General features: G+C 40.5%; 1 protein-coding gene across 1 annotated transcript; it reads left to right on the top strand.

Moving 5' to 3' along the window:
• Positions 1-11,966: 11,966 nt before the first annotated feature.
• Positions 11,967-18,994, top strand: cyp24a1 (cytochrome P450, family 24, subfamily A, polypeptide 1). Its single transcript, XM_020096518.2, has 12 exons — positions 11,967-12,416; positions 12,532-12,722; positions 12,870-12,963; positions 13,059-13,152; positions 13,556-13,647; positions 14,020-14,131; positions 15,699-15,844; positions 16,311-16,477; positions 17,521-17,599; positions 17,903-18,100; positions 18,208-18,319; positions 18,537-18,994. Exons 1-11 carry the CDS (start codon positions 12,159-12,161, stop codon positions 18,316-18,318), a joined length of 1,542 nt encoding a protein of 513 aa, XP_019952077.1. The 5' UTR covers positions 11,967-12,158; the 3' UTR covers position 18,319; positions 18,537-18,994.
• The last annotated feature ends 1,917 nt before the right edge of the window (positions 18,995-20,911 follow it).

The following is a 20,911-nucleotide window of genomic DNA, read 5'->3' as shown; positions in this document are numbered from 1 at the left end:
GAGTCCTGCAGTCTGAGGCCTTGAGGAGGTGGTTCATGGAAAAATCCATACTGTCAAATGAAGTACAGTAGTAAAAACAGAGTTAGGAAAGAACAAGAGAGATGGAGAGAGACGCAGAGGAGAGTACAAACACACACATGTTGGTGTGATTACGCAGTGAGGGGTTAACGATCAGATGGGCGGCCTCATTGGTGTAATAACATCTGTGCAGAGGTCAGTCACTCTGTGGCCCCGCTGGCCCCCGACAATCATCCGACGTGGATGCACAGTGAGCCTGTACACGCACACACTGTACACATGTAGTTCATACATCAACATTTGACAAAAACAAGTCAACGAGAGCAAATTCACGAACCATTTTAGGATCCTGGCTTCCTGCCTGTTCAAGAAGTGAGTTAAACTTTTTATTGTTGGTTTGCAATCGACTGTCCCCTCCCTCTGCACTCCTGCTGCATCAGGTCATTGAACACTGTATTAAATGTACCAACAGTTCAGACAAACAAGATGTACTGCTCCATATTTGTCATGTTCAAAGAGCCAATAGTAACTTAAACTTATGAAACTAAACACAACAGTCAATGAGTAAAACTGTTTTTTTCCACTAAGGGACTAAATGTTGCTATCGAAAATACTTTTGCAGTGTGTGGAACCTTCCAACCAGCACAATAATATAGAGGGACCAATGCAAAGCTAACCAGGCAGCGCTACCAAATGCCCATGGACCCCAGACCCACAAGACCCCAAAAATCTAATTTTACTCCATATCATTTAAATCAGGATCCTTTCATTTATGATACATTCGTCACAAAAAGGGTCTTAAAGAGTCTAAATAAAGTTTCACCACCTGAATTGTTTATGTATATCGAGCTCAATTTAAACACAATGTTTTGTGTGATTTACTGTCAGACAAAGCTATAAAGCAAATCCCTCTTTATAGCCTGATTTCAGTGAGCGAATAAAGATTCATATTGATCACAGCCTTTGTTCTAAACTCAGTTCAATCTGAGAGGTTTTTATTTGAAGGATTTTTAAAGGAAGAAGAGCTTTAAACATTAAAAAGAAAAATATGAAAAGCTAATGAAATTGTGCAAAACACTAATGATAATTCTTTTTCGGGAAAATATACACAAAAATATGTTGGTTTTTTTCTTCCCCAATGTATTACCCTCTGAACAAACTTTAGGTTTATTTGGGGGCCTAATACATTTGGACTGTCAAAAACTAGATGTTTCAAACTCAGCATTGTGTGAACAGTGGTGAAATTGAGTTTTGGGGATTGTCCAAGAAGTGTTGGTTTACGTGTTCTCTTAATGTGACCTAATTGTCACATTAAGAGAACACCTTTGGCATAAAAAATAATACAAATCTATCAACCACTTCTGAACATCTCTAAGAAACATCATATATGGTTTCAGCAGGTACTGCATGTTATCATCGTCACATCTAAGTGTTGAGGCCACAGTGGGAAAAGTGTGTGTGTGTTACCGGGGTTGGGGGGGGGGGGGGGGGGGGGGCATCACTTTCCACCTTGTTGGCACAGGCAAGGTCGACCGGTGCATGTTTTTTAGCCCATCCACTCATTTACCTACCACTACCACCCCTTTCACCCCACACACACACACACACACACACACACACACACACACACACCACACACACCCACTGGGGTTGCAAGAGTTCAGAGCAGGGTACACAAGGACCCCTCTGAACTCAACAGGCTGGCTCCATTTGCAACGAATATCTCACCTCAATTGCACAGCTCATAACAGAGTCTCCGTGCCCTCCTTACCTTGTACATACACATGCTCACACACATACACAAAAACTCTGCTTCATACGCAGCCCTGCTTTCCAAAACAACCAGACCAGCCCTGCCCCAACGCACTAAACACCATTTTAAAACCCTCTTTAGATCAGACTGGATGACCTCGGGGCTGCGTTGCTCCGCGACATCAACACGGACGCCAGACAAACAACCAGCAAAAATGATGAGAAGCTTGAAACCACATAAAACTTTGTAAACATGTGTGAAGATGATGGAATAACAGGAACATAGCAAGAAAACAAGAAGACAGAAAAGATGAATAATCACGTAGTGTGGAGTCGTGCACATGTTAAGACATGCATGTGTGCTTCTTATGATGCTTCTTCCAATCATCTCCCTGCAAGAGCTTGTGGAAAAAAAACATTTAGCTAGTGGAAAATGTGGTTTATTAATTGTGTTTCCAAAATATGCACATTCATTCATGCATAAAAACATAAACCTTCAAAAGCTGTCAACAACAATGAATAATTCTAAAACTACTGAAGATACATATGAACTGTTGATGCTCTACTGAATCCACATTAATCCACGTTCTTAGTATAACATTTGCTTCAGCTGCTGCTGATGGTATTATATCGTCATCCTAGCAGGTATTTAATTTTTAAATAATTAAAATTTTGTCTTCATTGTGAAAAGTTAAGAGTTAGCTGTAGCTCACAGTTCAGGAGGAACATGCATGTTTGTATGACATTAGTCCAGTAGATACTAAAATATTTCCAATGAATAAATGTAAATCTGAACCTGTTTATGATGCTAAATGAAAGATTATGAATTGTTGAGCCATTAGAATTCATCCTCTGGGGAGCATGAATGTCTGCACCAACCAAACAACACCATCTCTAGTGCCATGGTCATGACTAAAAAACCAGTCCAGACCAATGGACCAAAATGTAATCTAACCAAAAGCTGGTTTGTGCACAGAAAGTGTGAAAACGATTTTAATAATTCAGACTTTCGGAGTAATTGCAGGAAGTTCAGACAGCAGCGACTGATTGTCTGTTCAGGTTCCTGAAAAAGACGTCTTTAAAACCATCTCACCGTTTCTGTATCCAACAAATCCAAACTGACCAGACACTGTTCACACCCACTTCATGTCGTTGTGCACAGGTCAGGTACCATTCATGTAAACAGTTGAATGCAAAACAATAAATATCTTCCTGGTTAGACTGTCTGTGAATGTGCAGCGTTTCCCCCAGTTTTAAACAATATGATGCCTCTTGTCTCTCCATGATGGCCCTCCATGCACTCCACCCTCCAGTGTTGCTGTTGGCATCAGATGTAAACTCTTGATTTCTGACGTCCTGAGAACTGGTTTTGATCGTAGACCATAAACCAACACCAACACTCTGTAACAGGTCCATCTAAGAGGAAGTGGAAAAACAACAGCGTGTTTGTGATTTTTGAGAGCTCTACTGCTCGCTAGGTGGTCTGAACCGGTTTAATGACAAGTATACATCATCTACTAAGAACAGGGCGAGTGCGTGTTCCTCTGCATTGGTTACAGGTGTTTTTTCACTCTCTCTCTCCCTCATCCCCTCATCCCCCCCAAGTACAGTAAATCTTCCCAAAGAGCGATCAAAACACGTCCTTGCACAACTCACGTCTGGAGAAGTAAAAGTTGATGTATTAACTTGTTGTTGCACACATGAAAACACATTTCCACTGAGAGCCTCTGGATGTATGGGTGGGGGTTAAGTTTGAGTTACTACATTGCCTCAACATGCTTGTTTTCATGGCCTTCATCTCGATTCTTTTGAGTCGCTCTCCTTGTGTTTACTACGTCATTGAGCAATGCAGTTCCTTTCCCAGTGAAACCCGAGATTGTTACTGTACGCTCAGGAATGTTTTTCACCCGGTGAGTGGCAGGGTGTGTTCACATCCCCTCGCCTGTCCCCAAAAAGCCCCCGTGTGAGGCTCCTTTATTTGCCTGCTCTGTCTTTATGAATGGGAAGTAACATGTCATGCGAAAAATGAAGGCACAACTTTTCCTGGAAGTTTGCGAGGGGGCTCTTTCTCTGTAAGCCATGGCCCTGGGTAATCCTCGTAACAGAGGAATGAGTGGGAATGAGTGCAGCAGTCCATCATCCTGTAGTAAACACCACTGCCCCACAAAAGAGGGTTGTTATGCTCTTAGCCATTTTTTCACACATGCTCTGAATGAAGTGGATACTCTGCTCCGTGAGGGTGAGCAGTCAGTGGAGGGGAATCACCATCAGTCCAGTCGGCCAGCTCATGTGGAACAAATTTATTTGTATTCACAGAGTTATTCAGTATAGGAAACACATTAGTTACCATGCTGGGTTTGAGAAAGTCTGTTTCTCTATCGATTTTTGTTCCCTGTAACCTAAGCCTGATCTCTACTATTCATCTTTAGTTTCCCTTGAAGCCAGCATTACAGGCAATAATGATATAGCTGGGCTGTGTGCCAGGTAACACTCAAGCCAGATGCCAATATACAATAAAAAAAACATCGAATGTAGTCCCAGGTTTGTGCTGAGCTTCAGTCGATTAGGCCCAGTCCCAGTGTCCATCCTCATGACTCACGTTCTCTGTAAATCAGAGTGGACTCAGGGCTCTCTCACAGACTCTCTGTTCACTTTGCATAAGTTGGCTTTTCTGAAGACTTCGCCAAAGTGAACTACCCACAGATCATAGCGCTGTGACGTGAGTAAACAAACCGAATGGCAATGTAACAGTAAATAGGGTGGAAGGAGCAACCATACCGACAGTGACATTACGAGAAAAGTGTTAATGTAAGTATAAGCAAACAGTTCCGTGCTGATTCCGAACCAGAATTTGTTCTATTCAATTTTAGCTTTTACATGTTGATGCCATTTTTTCAAGTAAATAAATAAAAAAGGAAATTAATTGTTTAAAAATGAAGGTACCAGTCTGTAAGGTACCAGCCTGGGTTTTGCTCTTTGGTTTTCACTCTTAACAGCTCAGTTTGATCACATTCAGAATTTGTATCTATAAGAATGATTTTTATCAAGATACAAATAGCTCATAAGAGGAGGATCCTTCATTTCTGAGTTACAGTTATCTCTAGAACATAGCGATTTTAAAGGTTCATTTTCCTGCTGAGTATTTTTCAGGACCAGCTCAAGAATGTTTTTCATTCTCTAACCACCATGAAGCTCAGATGAGGCAACGTGAGGTGTATGTGTCCACGTCCAAACCTCTCTCTGTTCTGCCATGCACGGCCTCCTTTGAATGCCCCCCCATCAGGCAGGCTGACAGGACATCGGTGCATGATGACATCCACCCGGAGCCTTTGTTTATCATAGATAACAGAGGCAGGGCGATGAGTTGATGGGGCCACAGGGGTGTACTGTATCTGTGGGTCAAAACTTTGACAAATTTACCTCTGAGGTGCAGGTCAATGGAGGGGTCAAAGTGCACAGGAGTGTGCCAACGATGTAATCAACGAGTTGATTGGGGCTGTGGCTGCTAGGGTGACATAACCACTGCATAGTAATCATGGTGTTTAACATTTATTTTTGATCAGTAAGTATTATTGCATGTGGAGCAGACTTGTTTACCACCTCCTTAAAAAAGTAAGTTTTAAATAGCCTGATGTCACAGTGACACACTTTACAGGAAGTAAAGTAATCAAAAGACAAAAAAGATCAGAACCTGCAAAGTGAAACAGGAAGTAGTAACTCAGGACATCTAGAAGATCAGTCACATTTCACTTTGCATGGATGCTGATATCAACATCCATCCATCCATCCATCCATCCATCCATTATCTATACCGCTTATCCTGAAAGGGTTGCAGGGGGACAAACCCAAGCCCATCTGGCATCATCAACATATTCCTGTATTTATTTTGTAAAGATAATAATGTCAGTATGGGCCCTTAATTTCCTATGGAGTGTTATCATGGGGTTTCCAGGATATTTACTCATGTCATTTGCTCTCTAGCAGTTTGGCTCTGTAACTCCCAATGCTGCTAAATCATCTCTGAATGCTTTTTGTGAAGGAGCATTTTACTTTAACAGTTCATTTTACCTCACATATACTGACATTAGAAGAACAGGCCTGTAGCCTCACTTCTTTCCCAGCGCTCTCTGTTTCCTCAGCTTGTTGCTGTCAGAGAGGAGAGAGGTGGGTCCTCCTCCATCCAGGGAATCCTGACCCAGATACTGAGCCGGCCTTTCCCTCCACAGCGCTGAATGCAGCCAGCAGCCTCAGTGTATAGGAGGAGGTCAGCAAGTTCACGGAAATCTCCTTCCTTAGCAGCTCCAGCTTTTCCCCATCTTCTCTATCAAAAGGAATGACCTACTTTCTGGCCAGAATAAAGAATCTATAGGCTGTTGTGTTACCCATGAAATAAATAAAACCCTTGTTTGTCAGCGTTACAAATCTTTTATGTTTCGTGATATTAACATTGGCTTGATATCAAGAATTTTAATGCACAATCATGGCCACACAGAAAGTGCAACGAATCGGGACGCACTGAGTAACGGTGAGGGTGAAAGGCTGCATGACAGATGAAGTAGTTAAAAATGAGCAGGGAACTCTTTTGCAGGCACTGTCAACACTAGTTAGGAATATTTCTGTCAACTCTGTGGGAGCCTGAGCCGTTGTGATGTAGGGCAGAGGGTGGAGGATGCATTACTTCACTCCGGCTCTGTTGTAAATATTTTCATTCTTAGTAAGAGTGAGCTTCGTGGAAGGGGGCACCTCACATTCTAGGTCAGCGTCGTTATGCGACCACTCAGGCTGATGTGACTGTACGGAGCATTTCCATCTCAACTAAGGATCCCCGACTAATCTCCTCCTCTGTGGCCTCCAGGAGCACGGTGGTCTCAGATGAATGTGTGCCTGTGCTCTCATAGATGAATGTGCATCTTTGTATGCATGCATGGCCGTGTTTCTCCTTCACATGTGCGAATATACGGCGCAGGTTTCAATCCCAATCACCGAACCCGCTGACCTGTCAGTCAATTGGGATGTGAGTGAGTTTGAGTCATCAGGTTTGCCTGCCCTGTGTGCTGATGACTCCACTGCTGCTGCCTGAGAAGGTCAACTGCCCACTATCTCATCACTTATCTCTATGCCGGCCGATATCCCGACTACAAAGCCCTCGTTGATTTGAACATAAGACACAAAGAAAGTTGAGTCTGGGTGTGATCAAGGTGACGTCTACATGAGGAGAGGATGAGATGTGAGATGAGTGATCAGTGGGTCAAGGATCAGGAGGAGTTCAGTCGATTCAGGATCCTTCAGCTTTATTTTAAACAAATCATCTAGTCGACACCAAAGATGACAAAAGAGATATGAATCCAAAAGAGAAAAATCAATTGTGAAAGTTAGGCCTCGTTCTTTTTTCATCAAAAGAAGCTAATGATGGCTTGATAATGCTTTTAAATTGATTCATGCTATTTCATTACATCTTGTATTTTCTGTGAATTGATTTTTTTCAATGTTAAATGCAATAAAAACCAGAGATGTTCATTTCTTTCATATGTTTCATTTTTCAGATATTTTTTTCTGCTTTACAGAAACTGTATTTCCTTGTGTTGTCCATGTTCCATAAATGAGTAAATTACATGTTATTTTCCTCCAAACTTAACAAACATTTAAATAAAGGATCGTTACAAAAAAGAGAAGAAACTGTTAAAATAAATGATCGCAGTTTATTGTAGCAACTTGTGCAAATGCTTCAGCTAATATTGAATATGGAATGACAAAATGTTCAGTGACAAATAATCACTGAGTACCCTGATGAAGAAATCAGACAAACACTTGTCCACAGTTATTACACCTCCGCCCTCAGTCACTTATACACAAGGCCATAGAGGAGGGTATTGCGTAGCACTGTTTGCCGACAGACAACCTCATGAGAAAACATGTTTTCTCTACGACTTGCACCGTGCGCACTGCCAGCTGTCAGTGACTCTGCCAGTGTTACCTCGTGTTCAATATGCCAGACCAGACCGGGACACTGCGAGGTTGAAGTCCTGGGATGAAGCCTTGCTCAACAACCTGCTGCACGCACTTCATGCTGTCCGGTAATAACAGGAATAACATCAAGAGAGAAAGAGAGAGAGAGAGAAAGAGAGAGAGAGAGAGAGAGAGAGAGAGAGAGAGAGAGAGAGAGAGAGAGAGAGAGAGAGAGAGAGAGAGAGAGAGAGAGAGAGAGAGAGAGAGAGAGAGAGAGAGAGGACATTTTCTCTTCAAGTTGTAGAAATACCTAAGTTTTGTTAGTCGTGTATTTCACTGGCATGTAATGATTTCTGCTGGGCAATTTAGTAAAATAAAGGCTGCAAATACATTAACTCGTATATTTCAATTGTCATTATATTTTATCTGTTCAATTTAAAGGTTCAGTGTGTAGAATTTAGTGACACCTATAGGTGAGGTTTCATGTTGCAGCTGGATACTCCTCATTTCACCCTCCCCTTCCAAACATAAAAGAGAACCTGTGGTGAACTTCAGTCATGAAAAGTCAAAAGGTTTTAGTTTGTCCACTTTGGAAGACAGTAAAAAACATGGCAACCTCCACAGAGAGCCCCCCCTCCATGCAAATATAAAGTTGTTAGATATAAAGAGCCCAGTCTATGGTAAAGAAAACAGAAATTCATACAATTTAGATGAAACACACCAGTGAAAACATCACTAGGATTATTTTATATATTCAGTATCTGCCAACAATTTCTTTCACCTAAATCTTACACACTGGACCTTTAAGTTTTCTTTTAGATTTTCCCCCAAAATGTTCCCATGCATTAATCAGAAAATTGTTTTTACATGTAGGTCGTTTTGTTATTGGCATGGAGAACTGCATGAATCTGTATCAAACATGATTTTGAATAAAGTTTGATTGATTTCTGAAGTTTGAAAGTCGTGGACATTCACCTGGCTGTAAGGGTCTAATAAAATGTTTTGAGCGGCATCATGCAACATATTTTCTTACTGATGGGACCATATTACTTGTCTGTTTAGAAATAAATTTGATCTGTGTGGTGACTGAAGAGATTTTTTTCCAAAGTGAGATGTTGCTGAAACATTTATGCAAAACAGGCCAACAGTCGACTTCAGATAAAATTGACAGACAATATATATGTAGTATAATGTATACACAGTTTTGTATTTTTTTCTTGTTGATTGTGATATATTTATAGAAATTACTATTACACTATGAGAACAATATGAAATCCACTTTATCATATCATATTTTACAAGTTTGTTTAGTTTCTTCTTTAACTTAGACCAACCTGTTTCTAAGCAGTTACAATTAAATACTAGCTAACTGTTTTACCAATTACACGTACAACATTATGACATTATCCGTGTATTGTAAACTGACCTCTAGTGGCTGTAGTAATTATAAAGGGATCAAAGGAGGAAGTTGGCGATGTAATATCATCCAAATGTAGGAAGAAAAACACCTCATGGTTGGTTGGACGACTCTTTGGACGTTTATGTAGCCAAACAAAAACACTTTAGTGAGGGAAGATAAGAGTGTGGTTTACATTGAATGTTAATAAACATAAGATAAGATAATCCTTTATATGTCCTACAATGGGGAAATTTGCACATATTGTGCATAAAATCTATGTGAACTTTTCCCTTATAAACCCAGACCACTATGTTTCCCTAAACTGCTGTGAGTGCCTGAACATAACCAGGAAAAGTTCAATATTGCTGCCTTTACTAAAAGTGGATGCAATATCAGATATTTGGGCAGAAAAAAAAAAGGCGTCTATAAACGTTGAACTAATCCTCTATATTCAGTATTGACATGTTGGGGATTTTTCCATATAATATCATCATTACACTCATAGAAAATATGATATTATTTCAGTTATTTGGTCCAAAGTGTATTTCCAGTTGTATATTAGTCAGTTAAAGATGAAAGATGAACTCTGGTGTCTATATGATGAATGTGAAGATTCCCGTTGACTTAATTTCGCATACAGACTTGAAACAGGGGGAAACATTGATTCTGCTCATTATTTGCTTAATCTGTACAGAAAACAAAGGAAGTCACCGTGTCCTGCCAAAATATACTTAGTCTGTTCCGAACTTACAACCTGTAAAACAACAACTTGTGTTTTTAACTCTACAGTTTTTTGTGCAGATCAAAAAAATTAAAAAAACAACAAACGTGTTAAATGTGGGAGCGTTAAACGTCGATGTTTCCAGACTGGCTGTTTTAAACTGGTGTTGATCTTTTCTTCTAACGTCAAGCAAGAAAACAGACGAGTGACACTGCACCTACTTTTCCAACAGGCCGTGGATGATATTAATAATAAATGGACAAAAGATTTACAAACGAAAAAATACATACTGGTAAAGCTGCTTTATATCATGTGATCCTACGTCATGTCAGGTGTGCTCTGAATCCCAAAGAGCCAAATGAACACTTGTGAGCTTGTACGTGTTGTTTTTTCTCTTTCTGTCTTTTATTTTGGAGGCTTGGGGGTGATTGATGTGTGTCACACCTGGGGAGGCTCTCGCTCACTCCCCAACACGCAGCCAACACCAGTCAGAGATCAAGGCTGCTGCGATGCCACCTGAGTGAGTGAATGAGCACTTTTACAGGGTAATAACACGGGGCCCCTGCACATGTTATTTAAGCCATGCCAGCTCTAAGGGGGCTGTGTGTGTGTGTGTGTGTGTGTGTGTGTGTGTGTGTGTGTGTGTGTGTGTGTGTGTGTGTGTGTGTGTGTGTGTGTGTGTGAGAGAGTGTGTGTGTGTGTGTGTGTGTGTGTGCTTGTTCTTTCGGACCTTTTCGAGAATAAACGCATGACCAGTATAGCCCTCATCAGAGGTGGGACATTATAAACTACAAATACTTTGTTACTCTCTGTACCAGAGTAATTATATTGTATTTACTATTACACCTACAATTTGAACACAAATATCTTTACTTTCTACTCCTTATTTTTTCAAAATGGGCTTGTTACTTTTGTTTTCATACGAGAGGAATTACTTCTTTTTTTTGAATGGTCGAGTGCTGCCTTTACCAATATCAAGAGAGGTTTGAACGTAAATGGACAATAATACAGAAAATACTATTTCTTGCTGTTCATCTTTTCTGTATCTTATCTAGAATAAGAATACTTTAGTTCATTGCAGCCTACACATTTCATTCTGGGCATTTTTTTATGTCACAAATATTTTCTTGCCTCAACCCCAGTTTGCAGTATCTAATCAGTTTCAAACTTTATGTGGTTAATTTAAACAGCAATTGAATTATTTTTGACATGAGTCATGCTTTTCACAGATACAGTCAGTAGAAACGGCCTTTACACTTGAGTAAAGTTTTATACTTCTACTTGAAGAAAGAATGTGAGAAATTCTGCCACCTTTGCTCCTCATGGGGACAAAAGCCCAGTTCTTATGAATCAACATTTCTCGGCTCCTGGTTAAGGTTAGAGGTACGATTTGAGTTGTGGTTACGTGAAGGCATGAACTTGTCAAGGTTAAAGTTAGTGATAAGGATTGCGATGAATGGAAGTTGATGCAAAGTCCTAATAAGGATAGCTGCAAAATCCTGTGTGTGTGAAGAGGGAGGTTTACCTGCAGGTAAACATTTTCCAAAATAAAATGCTCAGGTGCTATATCGTACAGCTTTTTGTCGGTTGTGTTACCAAAGTTTTATCCTTTAAAACCTGGGACTGTTTTTGAAATCCACATTTAATTCAACTGATCTAACAATGTAAGAATTCAAGGACACTTAGAAATCCAAGACAACCCATGTTTCAGATGATTTCTGATGTGCAATTATCCCAAAAACTTTCAAAAAATGGGAATTGTTTGAAAAGGCCCAGGTAACCCCCCTTCACCCCCTCAACAAAGAACACACACTCCAAAACACGAGCAAAGCAAACACACACACACGACCTGCAATCTGTCAAATATTTGCCCACGGTGCAGAAGTGTGGCACTAGTATTTGCTTTGCCAAAGTTTCGGTTCTTGCAGCGGCGGGTCGCTCTGAAACACGGTTCAAGCGAACCGCGTCACCTCCGCTGCGGCCTGCGTGTTTATTTATATACGAGGGGGGAGGAGGAGGAGGAGGAGGAGGAGGGAAGGAGGGCGGAGGGGGGGCATTTCCCCGGTCTATCCGGGGTCAGATCCTCTCAACGTGGATCCATAAATGAATGGTGGGCTCGACGGCCACACCATGCAGCACCGGCCCCTGATTGGTTCGATGCGCGGCGACAATAAACACTGTCAGGGTATATATATATATAATGCAGCAAGGTGTGCCACTTCCAAGAAATAAGAGACAGGGAACCCCCAAGCCCGAGATAAGAAAGAAGAGCTTCTGTTCAACACTAGTTTTTTTACATTCTTTTCTGCAGAGAGTTTGAGGATGAGGAAGCAGATCCAAAAAGTTCCTCAGATATTGGAGCTGCTGAGGAAGAAGTCCGTGGGGCTGCAGCACTTCAAGCCCACATCCTCAGTGTGCGTCCTGGAGGAGAAGGATGTGGTGGGCGCTGCGTCGTGCCCTCACCTCGCCTCCAGAACGCAGAGCCTGGACGCGATTCCGGGACCCATGAACTGGCCCCTGGTCGGCAGCATGGTGGAGCTGCTGCTTAAAGGAGGTCTGAGGAGACAACACGAGGCACTGGTACAGTAATATTGATGTTTTATAGTATAGTGGAGCTGGTGTTTCAGTCAGTAAGACAGAGAAGATAAAACAGTTTGTGCGTAAATTATATGTAAAGAAGATGTTTTTTTTTTAGGTTGATTATCATAAGAAATTCGGAAAGATTTTCCGGATGAAGCTGGGCTCCTTTAGGTCCGTGCACATTGGCGCACCTTGCTTGCTGGAGGCTCTCTACAGGAAGGAGGAAACTTACCCTCAGAGGCTGGAGATCAAACCCTGGAAAGCATACAGGGACATGAGAGACGAGGCGTACGGACTCCTCATCCTGTGAGTACACTTTCCATCCTTTTACGCATCAATTCTAAAGTAAAACCACAACTCTCCAGGACGTAGTTTGAGGTGGAGTTAGAGGCAGAAGACGCAGTTTTATTGCTGCAGTCCAATAAAGAGCGGATCCAAACTGTTGCTTTGCAGGGAGGGAGAAGACTGGCAGAGAGTGAGGAGCGCTTTCCAGCAGAAACTCATGAAGCCCACCGAGGTGGTGAAGCTTGATGGCAAAATCAATCAGGTGAGATTCTGATGCACGAAGCAGATAATTGGTTTGCTTGTGTTATTTAAAGTTAGGTTTCTTTGTTTTTTACTATTTCTGCTTTTTTAAAACAGGTGCTGGAGGATTTCGTCAGCAGAATTGGACAAATAAACGTCGATGGGAAGATTAAAGATTTGTACTTCGAACTGAATAAATGGTCGTTTGAGAGTAGGTCCAACTTTTTTTGTTCGATTATTCATTAAAGCTGCAACTAATAACGATTTTATTCTGATTGTTTATCAAAAGCATGTCGAAAAATAATGAAAGGGCAAATTAACAAAAAAAACTAATTAATTTGAAAGTAATTTGAAATCACGTCAGATGTAATCTGATATTTAACTTTAAAGTTGACTTAAACAATATTTATTTTCATCAATTAATTATCGAATTGTCAAATAAATGTCATTTAAAGACTAATCATTTCATTATTTATATCTGTTTTTATAGTATTCATATCTAAAAGTATGTCAAGAGAAATATTAAACTCAATTTATTCTACTCTGTTCTGAACCTAACATATAAATGTAACTTGGGTTTTGAATCTCACTCTTTGCTCTTTTCTGTGCTTCAGCCATTTCTCTAATCCTCTACGACAAGAGATTCGGTCTGCTGCAAGAGGAAGTCAACGAGGAGGCCATGAACTTCATCACAGCTGTGAAAACCGTGAGTATACGCCACCTGTCATCAACCCTGTCATAGTAGCAGCACGTCCTGTGCGACTGCGAGGCTGACTGAGGCAGTGCAGTTCATCAGGTTCACTTAGAGCCGAGGTCAGCTGAACTGCAGCCGGTGATGCTGCGGTTCAGCGTCTGATCGACACTCTTGCTGTATTTGCTGGGATTTACTGGGGCAAAACAATATGGTCTAAAGTCAACAGATGATAAGTGGAGGCTCACGAGGGCCTCACAGGGCAGCGGGTGCACGAAGAAAAGCCTTGAAAAAGATTCAATCAAAGATTTTCAGTGACGATGATTAGGTTTAACATGTAATCCCATTTTCTCTCTGTCCTCTCTGTTGCTGTGTGCTTCTTTGTAGATGATGAGCACATTTGGCATGATGATGGTCACACCGGTGAAGATCCACCAAACCCTTAACACCAAAACGTGGCAGCACCACACCGCAGCATGGGACTGCATTTTCAGCATAGGTACAAACACACACAAGTTTACTACACAACAACAGAACAACCCCTGCGCCTCCACAGATTTATCATTTCTAAAAGTTCTGGGACAGTTTGTTCCCTCCTACACGGTGTCAAGGGACAGTGAATAAATAGCATGTCACGTTCAAGGACATTTCATGACCGTGCATTTACAGCTTTTCTCATGTCATTCAATGCCATTTCAGTAAGAGTAGCGACGGGGCATGAAATTACGCACGAAAAGCAACAATGTGCTGTGATCACATGCAGACCAACTTCAGGAACCGGTGTCATGCTACCCATGGTCCAGCTGGTGATACCAGGCTATAGTCTGAGCTCACTTCAGTCAGACCACAGACAGGGAAGCACAGGGGCAAGAGTGAGATTTGAACTGGGTGCTTCAGGGTTTGTGTACTTGGCAACCTCGGTAAATGTCAGCCAGAGTTGTAGTAAACTGCATGACCTAAGAGCGAGAAATCTGTTAAATATTTGTAATAGCAGGAGGTGGAGGGGGTGAAACATGGGGAGAGATAAAGGACGGTGCTGTTTACGCGACTGTTGCTACTTACAACCTCTCACAAACATACACGCACTATACTTGCAGCGAGCATGAGTGAGGCTGTTTAAAAATGTCTTTAGGGAATGTAAGTCGCAGCAGACTGTCAGTCATTTAGTCCGTTTTAATGTCATGTGATTTAAATGATGCTCTGCCCTAATAAGCGTATGGCTGATGAACAGTCAGGGATCAAACAAGTTGAACTGGAATGGCAGAACCAAAATAGCTGGTGCCTTGGAGTCTCATATGATTTAGTGCCTATAGATAACACGCACTGTAAATACAAAACAGCCGACCTACACATTTAAATGTAATAAATGTAACATCAGACATGAGGGAAGCTTTTAAGTCTTGGCTGGAGACATTTTATTTTTTAGGTTGTCCGTCCAGTCTCGTGAACGCAATGTCTCAGGAATACCTTGAGGGAATTTCTTTAAATTGGGCAAAACATTAACTTGGAATCAAGCATAGACTGTATATAAAGATGGACGATGTGTCTCCACTTCCTCCCACTATCCACAAATGAAGTCAAAATATCCTGGATATGAACGTCAGTGTGATGAAAACTACCGAAAATGACTGAAACCATCTTTGAGAAAAAGATAATTTGATAATTATTTTAACTTTTCAGTTTCGTCTGCGTCACATCCATTAACACGGAGGGGGCAGGGTTTATGACCTTTACTGCAGTCAGCCACCAGATGGCAATAGAGGTGCTTTGGCTTCATCTTTCCAGAGCTCATGTCATCTATTTTTATATACTACTTTACAGTCCATGGAGTATGAAATAATCTTAGTGGTCAAAGGTGAAGGGTCAAGGTCAATATGACCTCATGTCCACCCTGACATCTCAGGAATGACTGGAGAGAAGTTCAAACACATCTGGTACAAATGTCCACTTGGGTGATGCAAGGTCAAAGGTCATGGTCATTGTCTTTGCTAGTTACTATAAAATATGTGAAGTAATTTATAGGAAATCATTCTGTTTACAATATTTGTTCATTTGTGTTTCCTCAGCCAAAGTCTACATTGACAAGAAGCTGAAGACGAATGCCGTGAGAGCTCCTGATGATTTAATCGGTGACATCTTGCACCACAGCTGCCTGTCAAAGAAGGAGCTTTACGCTGCCATCACGGAGCTGCAGATCGGAGGAGTAGAGACGGTGAGTGATGTTTGGTGCTACACAGAAATATTTCATTCACAGGATTATTCCCCCAAAAAAGCAAATAAACATGTTTCCCCCAAAATGTCAAACTCTTCCATAAAGCTACTTCTGTCTATTCCAGCTTTTGATTTGTGTATTTTTTATTAAGATATATTGATGAGAATGTATTTGAAGCCCACCACCCTGCAGTTATGAACAAAAGTTCAAAATGTTTTACCTTTCGCCTATTTTGCTCCAAGTGGGGAAAGAAAAAAAAATCTGTTCAGCCTGTAAAACTGACAGGTGGTGCAGAAAATAAACGTGGTGTGAACGTTACTGAGGAGCCTTTGAGGAACCCCGAACATTCCTCAGCTCCTTTCAGGACCCCACAGAGGAATGCACTTAAAGTAGTTGCCTCACTAAGTGACATTTCCTCTCTCTCTCTCTCTCCCTCTCCTTCTTTCTCTGTGTTTATGTTTCTCAGACTGCCAACAGTATGCTGTGGGCTATTTTCAACCTGTCACGTAACCCTGGCGCCCAGAGGAGGCTGCTGGAGGAGATTAAAGAGGCGGTGCCTTCTGACCAGGACCCGTGCGGAGAGCACATCAAGAGCATGCCCTACCTCAAGGCATGCCTCAAGGAGTCTATGAGGTACGATACAACTCTGTCATCCAGAACACTCCCGGGTGCCAATACATAGCCTACATATAAAGTTACATGATGAACGAGGGCATCGTGTTTCTGATGATACGTTGTCATCATTACATTATCGTTTGAGCTTTTTTCATTTATTGCAGTGCACCTACATCAATAAATTCAGAAAACAGCAGGAAAGCTGGATTTCACCTTGCAGGGAATACTTTGACTTTATTCTCCCTGGAGGAGAAACCTGCAGATTCTGCTTATTACCACTATTGAAAAAAAAAGAACGCAAAAGATGCAATCGAACTTAAAATGGCAGAGCATCAAGACTCCAAGAAAGAAAAGAAAATTAGCCGCTGGAATTACTGTGGATATTCAGCTGAGCTGTCACACAGCTACAGTAATGATGAAATCAGAGTTTTTAACAAACCAAACAATTAATCGATCACTGAAGAAAATAAATTTAATCCATAATCTAAATAATCATTAGAGGCACTAGAGCACAAGAGCTGCACCTGAACCATCGGCAAAGCTAAAATACTACTTTTACCTTAATGCACCATAAATAATAATAATATTAATAATAACAAAATTAATAATAGAAACTGTGATATTTTGAGGGAGTTTAAATTAAAACTCATTGGCTGCATCATGGTTTCACCTAGTACCACGGAGATTAAGAGGGAGAATTTACACATGACTAGCTCAAGACCAAGCTTCATGAGATATGATGGCATGACTAAATACAACCAGTGGTCCCAGCTTAAAATATACCATGTGGTCACGTTCCAATCACCTCCCAACCCCTGTACAGTCCAGAGTCTTCTTTCTTCTCGTGCAGTCACGAGAAGAAGTTGTCAAACATGTTATTTAAAGCTAATTCCGTTACCACATTATCCGGGGAATGTTTATGACCTCCGACTGGAGATTATATCTCACCTTATCTTGCTCTGTGTGTTTAGCTGCTGTTAAACAGCTTAGGGATGTGTGTCATGCTATAATATAGCTTCACGGAGTCCATATTCCCATGCGCTTTTTTCAAATTCTTCCAGGTTATCGCCATCAGTTCCATTCACCAGCAGAACCCTGGACAAAGACACTGTGTTGGGAGATTATGCAATTCCCAAAGGGGTAAGTGGCTTAGCTCTTAGTTGCCATACACCTGACATGAGCAGATTACATTCTTGTATTAATTGACATTTTACTGATGTCTGGATGAAACCTGCTCAAGTACTGTACAAAGTCTAAATGGAGCAATTCTAAAAGAGCATGTGCAATTCAGCTGTTTGGAGGGATCAAGATTTACAGTAACAAGGTCTTTATTGGATTTTAGCCTGTAATCTACTACACTATCTCTTTAATTAGAACAAATTCTGCTACTGTACTTTCATATAAACATTTTTTTATTTAAAAGTATATTTCCTCCTTGTACAGACTATTTTAATGATAAACAGCCACGCACTGGGCTCCAATGAGGAGTACTTCGATGATGGGAAGCAGTTCAAACCTGAGCGATGGCTGCGAGAGACCAGCACCATCAACCCCTTCGCCCACGTTCCCTTCGGCATCGGGAAGAGGATGTGCATCGGCCGGCGGCTGGCGGAGCTGCAGCTGCAGCTGGCAATGTGCTGGGTAAGATAAACCAAGTTCAGCTCAGTTTATAGACTCAATAAATGTAAAATCATCCATTAAATCTTTTTTGTCTCATCTTAAAATTGACATGTTTGTCCCTCTTACAGTTGGTCAGAGACTATGAGATTGTGGCCACAGACAATGAGCCGCTCGATGTGATCCATTCAGGACTCCTGGTTCCCAAGAGAGAACTGCCGGTGGCCTTCATCAAGAGATGAGGTGAGAGGAAAAGTTGGGATATGGGTTTAGTGCTAAACTTGTATAGCTTCATATTTACTGTACAGACCTGAGACAGATATCAATCTTTTCATCTAACCCTCTGAGACAGAGCGACAAAGTGTATCGCCCAAAATGTTGATCTGTTCTCTTGTGATATTTCTTTGTTAATTTGAATCATTCACTGTAACTAAAGAAATATTTGCTCTCGCCCTCTCAGGCTCCAAATCCAACTCTTCTGGACATAGTGACAGGAAGACGATACCTCTGTTGCCATGGCCCGAGATGGTCCAGTGACTCCCTGTATTGCTGCTCTGTAAATAGAACAAAAAGACTACAAAATTACTATACATGTAATCGTGCCATAAATACCTCAAACATGTTTAAAACTATTACTTAAGACCGTTAATGACTGACCAAAATACCAGTTGTTATGTACAAAGTGAATGTTGTACGAAGGCAGCTGTCCTCAAATCTTAATGTTAATGTCCTGATCTCAGACATGTGTGTATGTAGATTATATAAACTATATGTAATGTTATGCTTTTTTGTGTCACAGTTCTATGTGTAAATAAAGTGCAATTATAATATTGTAATAATGTACATTGTTTTATGTAGATACTTATTTTATTCACTTCAATGGATACATGAATAAATGTATTAAAGACACAAAGCCTCTGTTTGTTTTTCAGACTGCTGCTTTACCAAGTCTTTGGGCGATTAGAGCGTTTTATTGAAGCTTTATAATTTCAGAAATGGGCTTAAAGAAATATTATAGGCTTAGTTTGGCATGTAGACAAACTCCGTCCTTTAGATTGTGGTTCAATCACTTGATTTAAATAATAACAGGCAATATTATTTGTATTTTGTGTATAGTATTTGACTGAGCTCAGTGTCAGGGATCTGAGGGTTTTCATCCCATGGTGTTATTGTACAAACTTCTTAACAAATGACTTGTTTCGACGTCAATTACTTGTTTTGACTGAAACTGAATTACATCAGCTACATTCAACATATTTCTCTTCAGGTAGAGACACTGATAACATGGTTAAAGAAACAGCCCAGGAAAGCAGAGGCATCATTACATACTGTTAACAATGTGCTTAAAGACGTGTTTCTTTTTCTATCAAGAGCAAGTAGCAACACCAACAAGTGACTCAATTGTATAAGTGAAGTTTATTTTTAGACACGACTGCTAATGGGAACAAATCTGTGACTTATAAATAATTGAGCGTCTGTACTACAACTGAAGCTGAGGCCTGGGAAAAGCTCAAGCTCCTGACACACATGAATTTCACATCTGATTAATGCAGAAAAGAAAGACTGTTTGTTGAATCAAGTAGAAATCTGTTATATCAGTTGTGGTCACAATGTATTTTCAACCTAATCTCTCAGCCTGGCTTTGTAATCAGTACGTGTTAATATGTGTCTGATTATACCAACCTTATCATACAATTAAAATTCAATTATATAATATTATTTAATTTTCTGCTGTTACTGATGTTAAGAAGGTGAGTTATGAAGTCTGCAGCTTGTGTATTTGGAATGAAAAGTTCAACTGAGATGGATAAAGACGGAAGTAGGAGAGAAAAACAGTGAGAGTACTTTCTCTCTGCTCCAGAACAACAGTATGATAGATTTCACAATTGTGAAAATATAATATAATATAATATATCATAGTATAATAATCTGTTTAAAAAAGCTAGTGTTTCTGAAACTTCCAAACCTTGGCCTCTGATTGAAAGTTACACATCAATGCACACCTTGATTCATGTTACTCTGACAACTCACATGACTCACATGTGGCCTAAAGACCCACATGTGACATCAGGTGACATCAACATGTACAGTCGTCAAAACGCCTGGTCCATGAGGCCTCACCGGTCAGAAGAGTTGATGAACACATGATCATCCATGTTGAATAAATCAGGAAAATTCAAGAGGATGAGACTCATCATCGACACTAACAAGTAAACCAAAATAAGTCATGCTATCTTATCAAACTTATCACTTATCAGTGACTTATTAAAAGCTTGTGTGGTACTCAAACATTTTACTAACATCAAGTATAAGTACAGATGGAGAAGTAAAAGTAGCAATTTAACTGTGTTACTTGAGACAAAGTGAGTGCTTGCTTCTAAAGACTATTAAAGATAAAAGTACTTGCAGAGTTGTGCCCATTCCTCAACATCTACATCATTATGGTCTCTGCCTCCTCAGAATGAATTTGTGTAATCAAAGTGTATCATCACCAGTGATGCTGCAGGGGGCGGGGCTTAATGTTCCCTATCTGCTGTGATTGGATCAGTGGATTAATTCATCCATCTTTGTTGTTGCTTTAAAAAAAAGACAATTTTTAACATAATGCTTTTTTTAAATGTCAGGGAGTAGAAAGTACAGATATTTACCGAAATGTGAAATGTACCTGAAAATAACTTCAGTAATGAAGTGGGTTAGATCACCACTGACATCTACAATGTAAAAAAAGAGCACGGGATGAGTTTTAGTTTTTTTCAGAGGAAATACTTTCTATCAATTAAAGAGATCTATGGTTAACATGTGTATTGTTTCTATTGTACCAGAAATTACACACAT

Source organism: Paralichthys olivaceus, chromosome 2 (assembly GCF_024713975.1).
Source record: "Paralichthys olivaceus isolate ysfri-2021 chromosome 2, ASM2471397v2, whole genome shotgun sequence".
NCBI lineage: Eukaryota > Metazoa > Chordata > Actinopteri > Pleuronectiformes > Paralichthyidae > Paralichthys > Paralichthys olivaceus.
The sequence above is the reverse complement of the archived record's forward strand: the minus strand, read 5'-3'. Positions and strand labels throughout refer to the sequence as shown.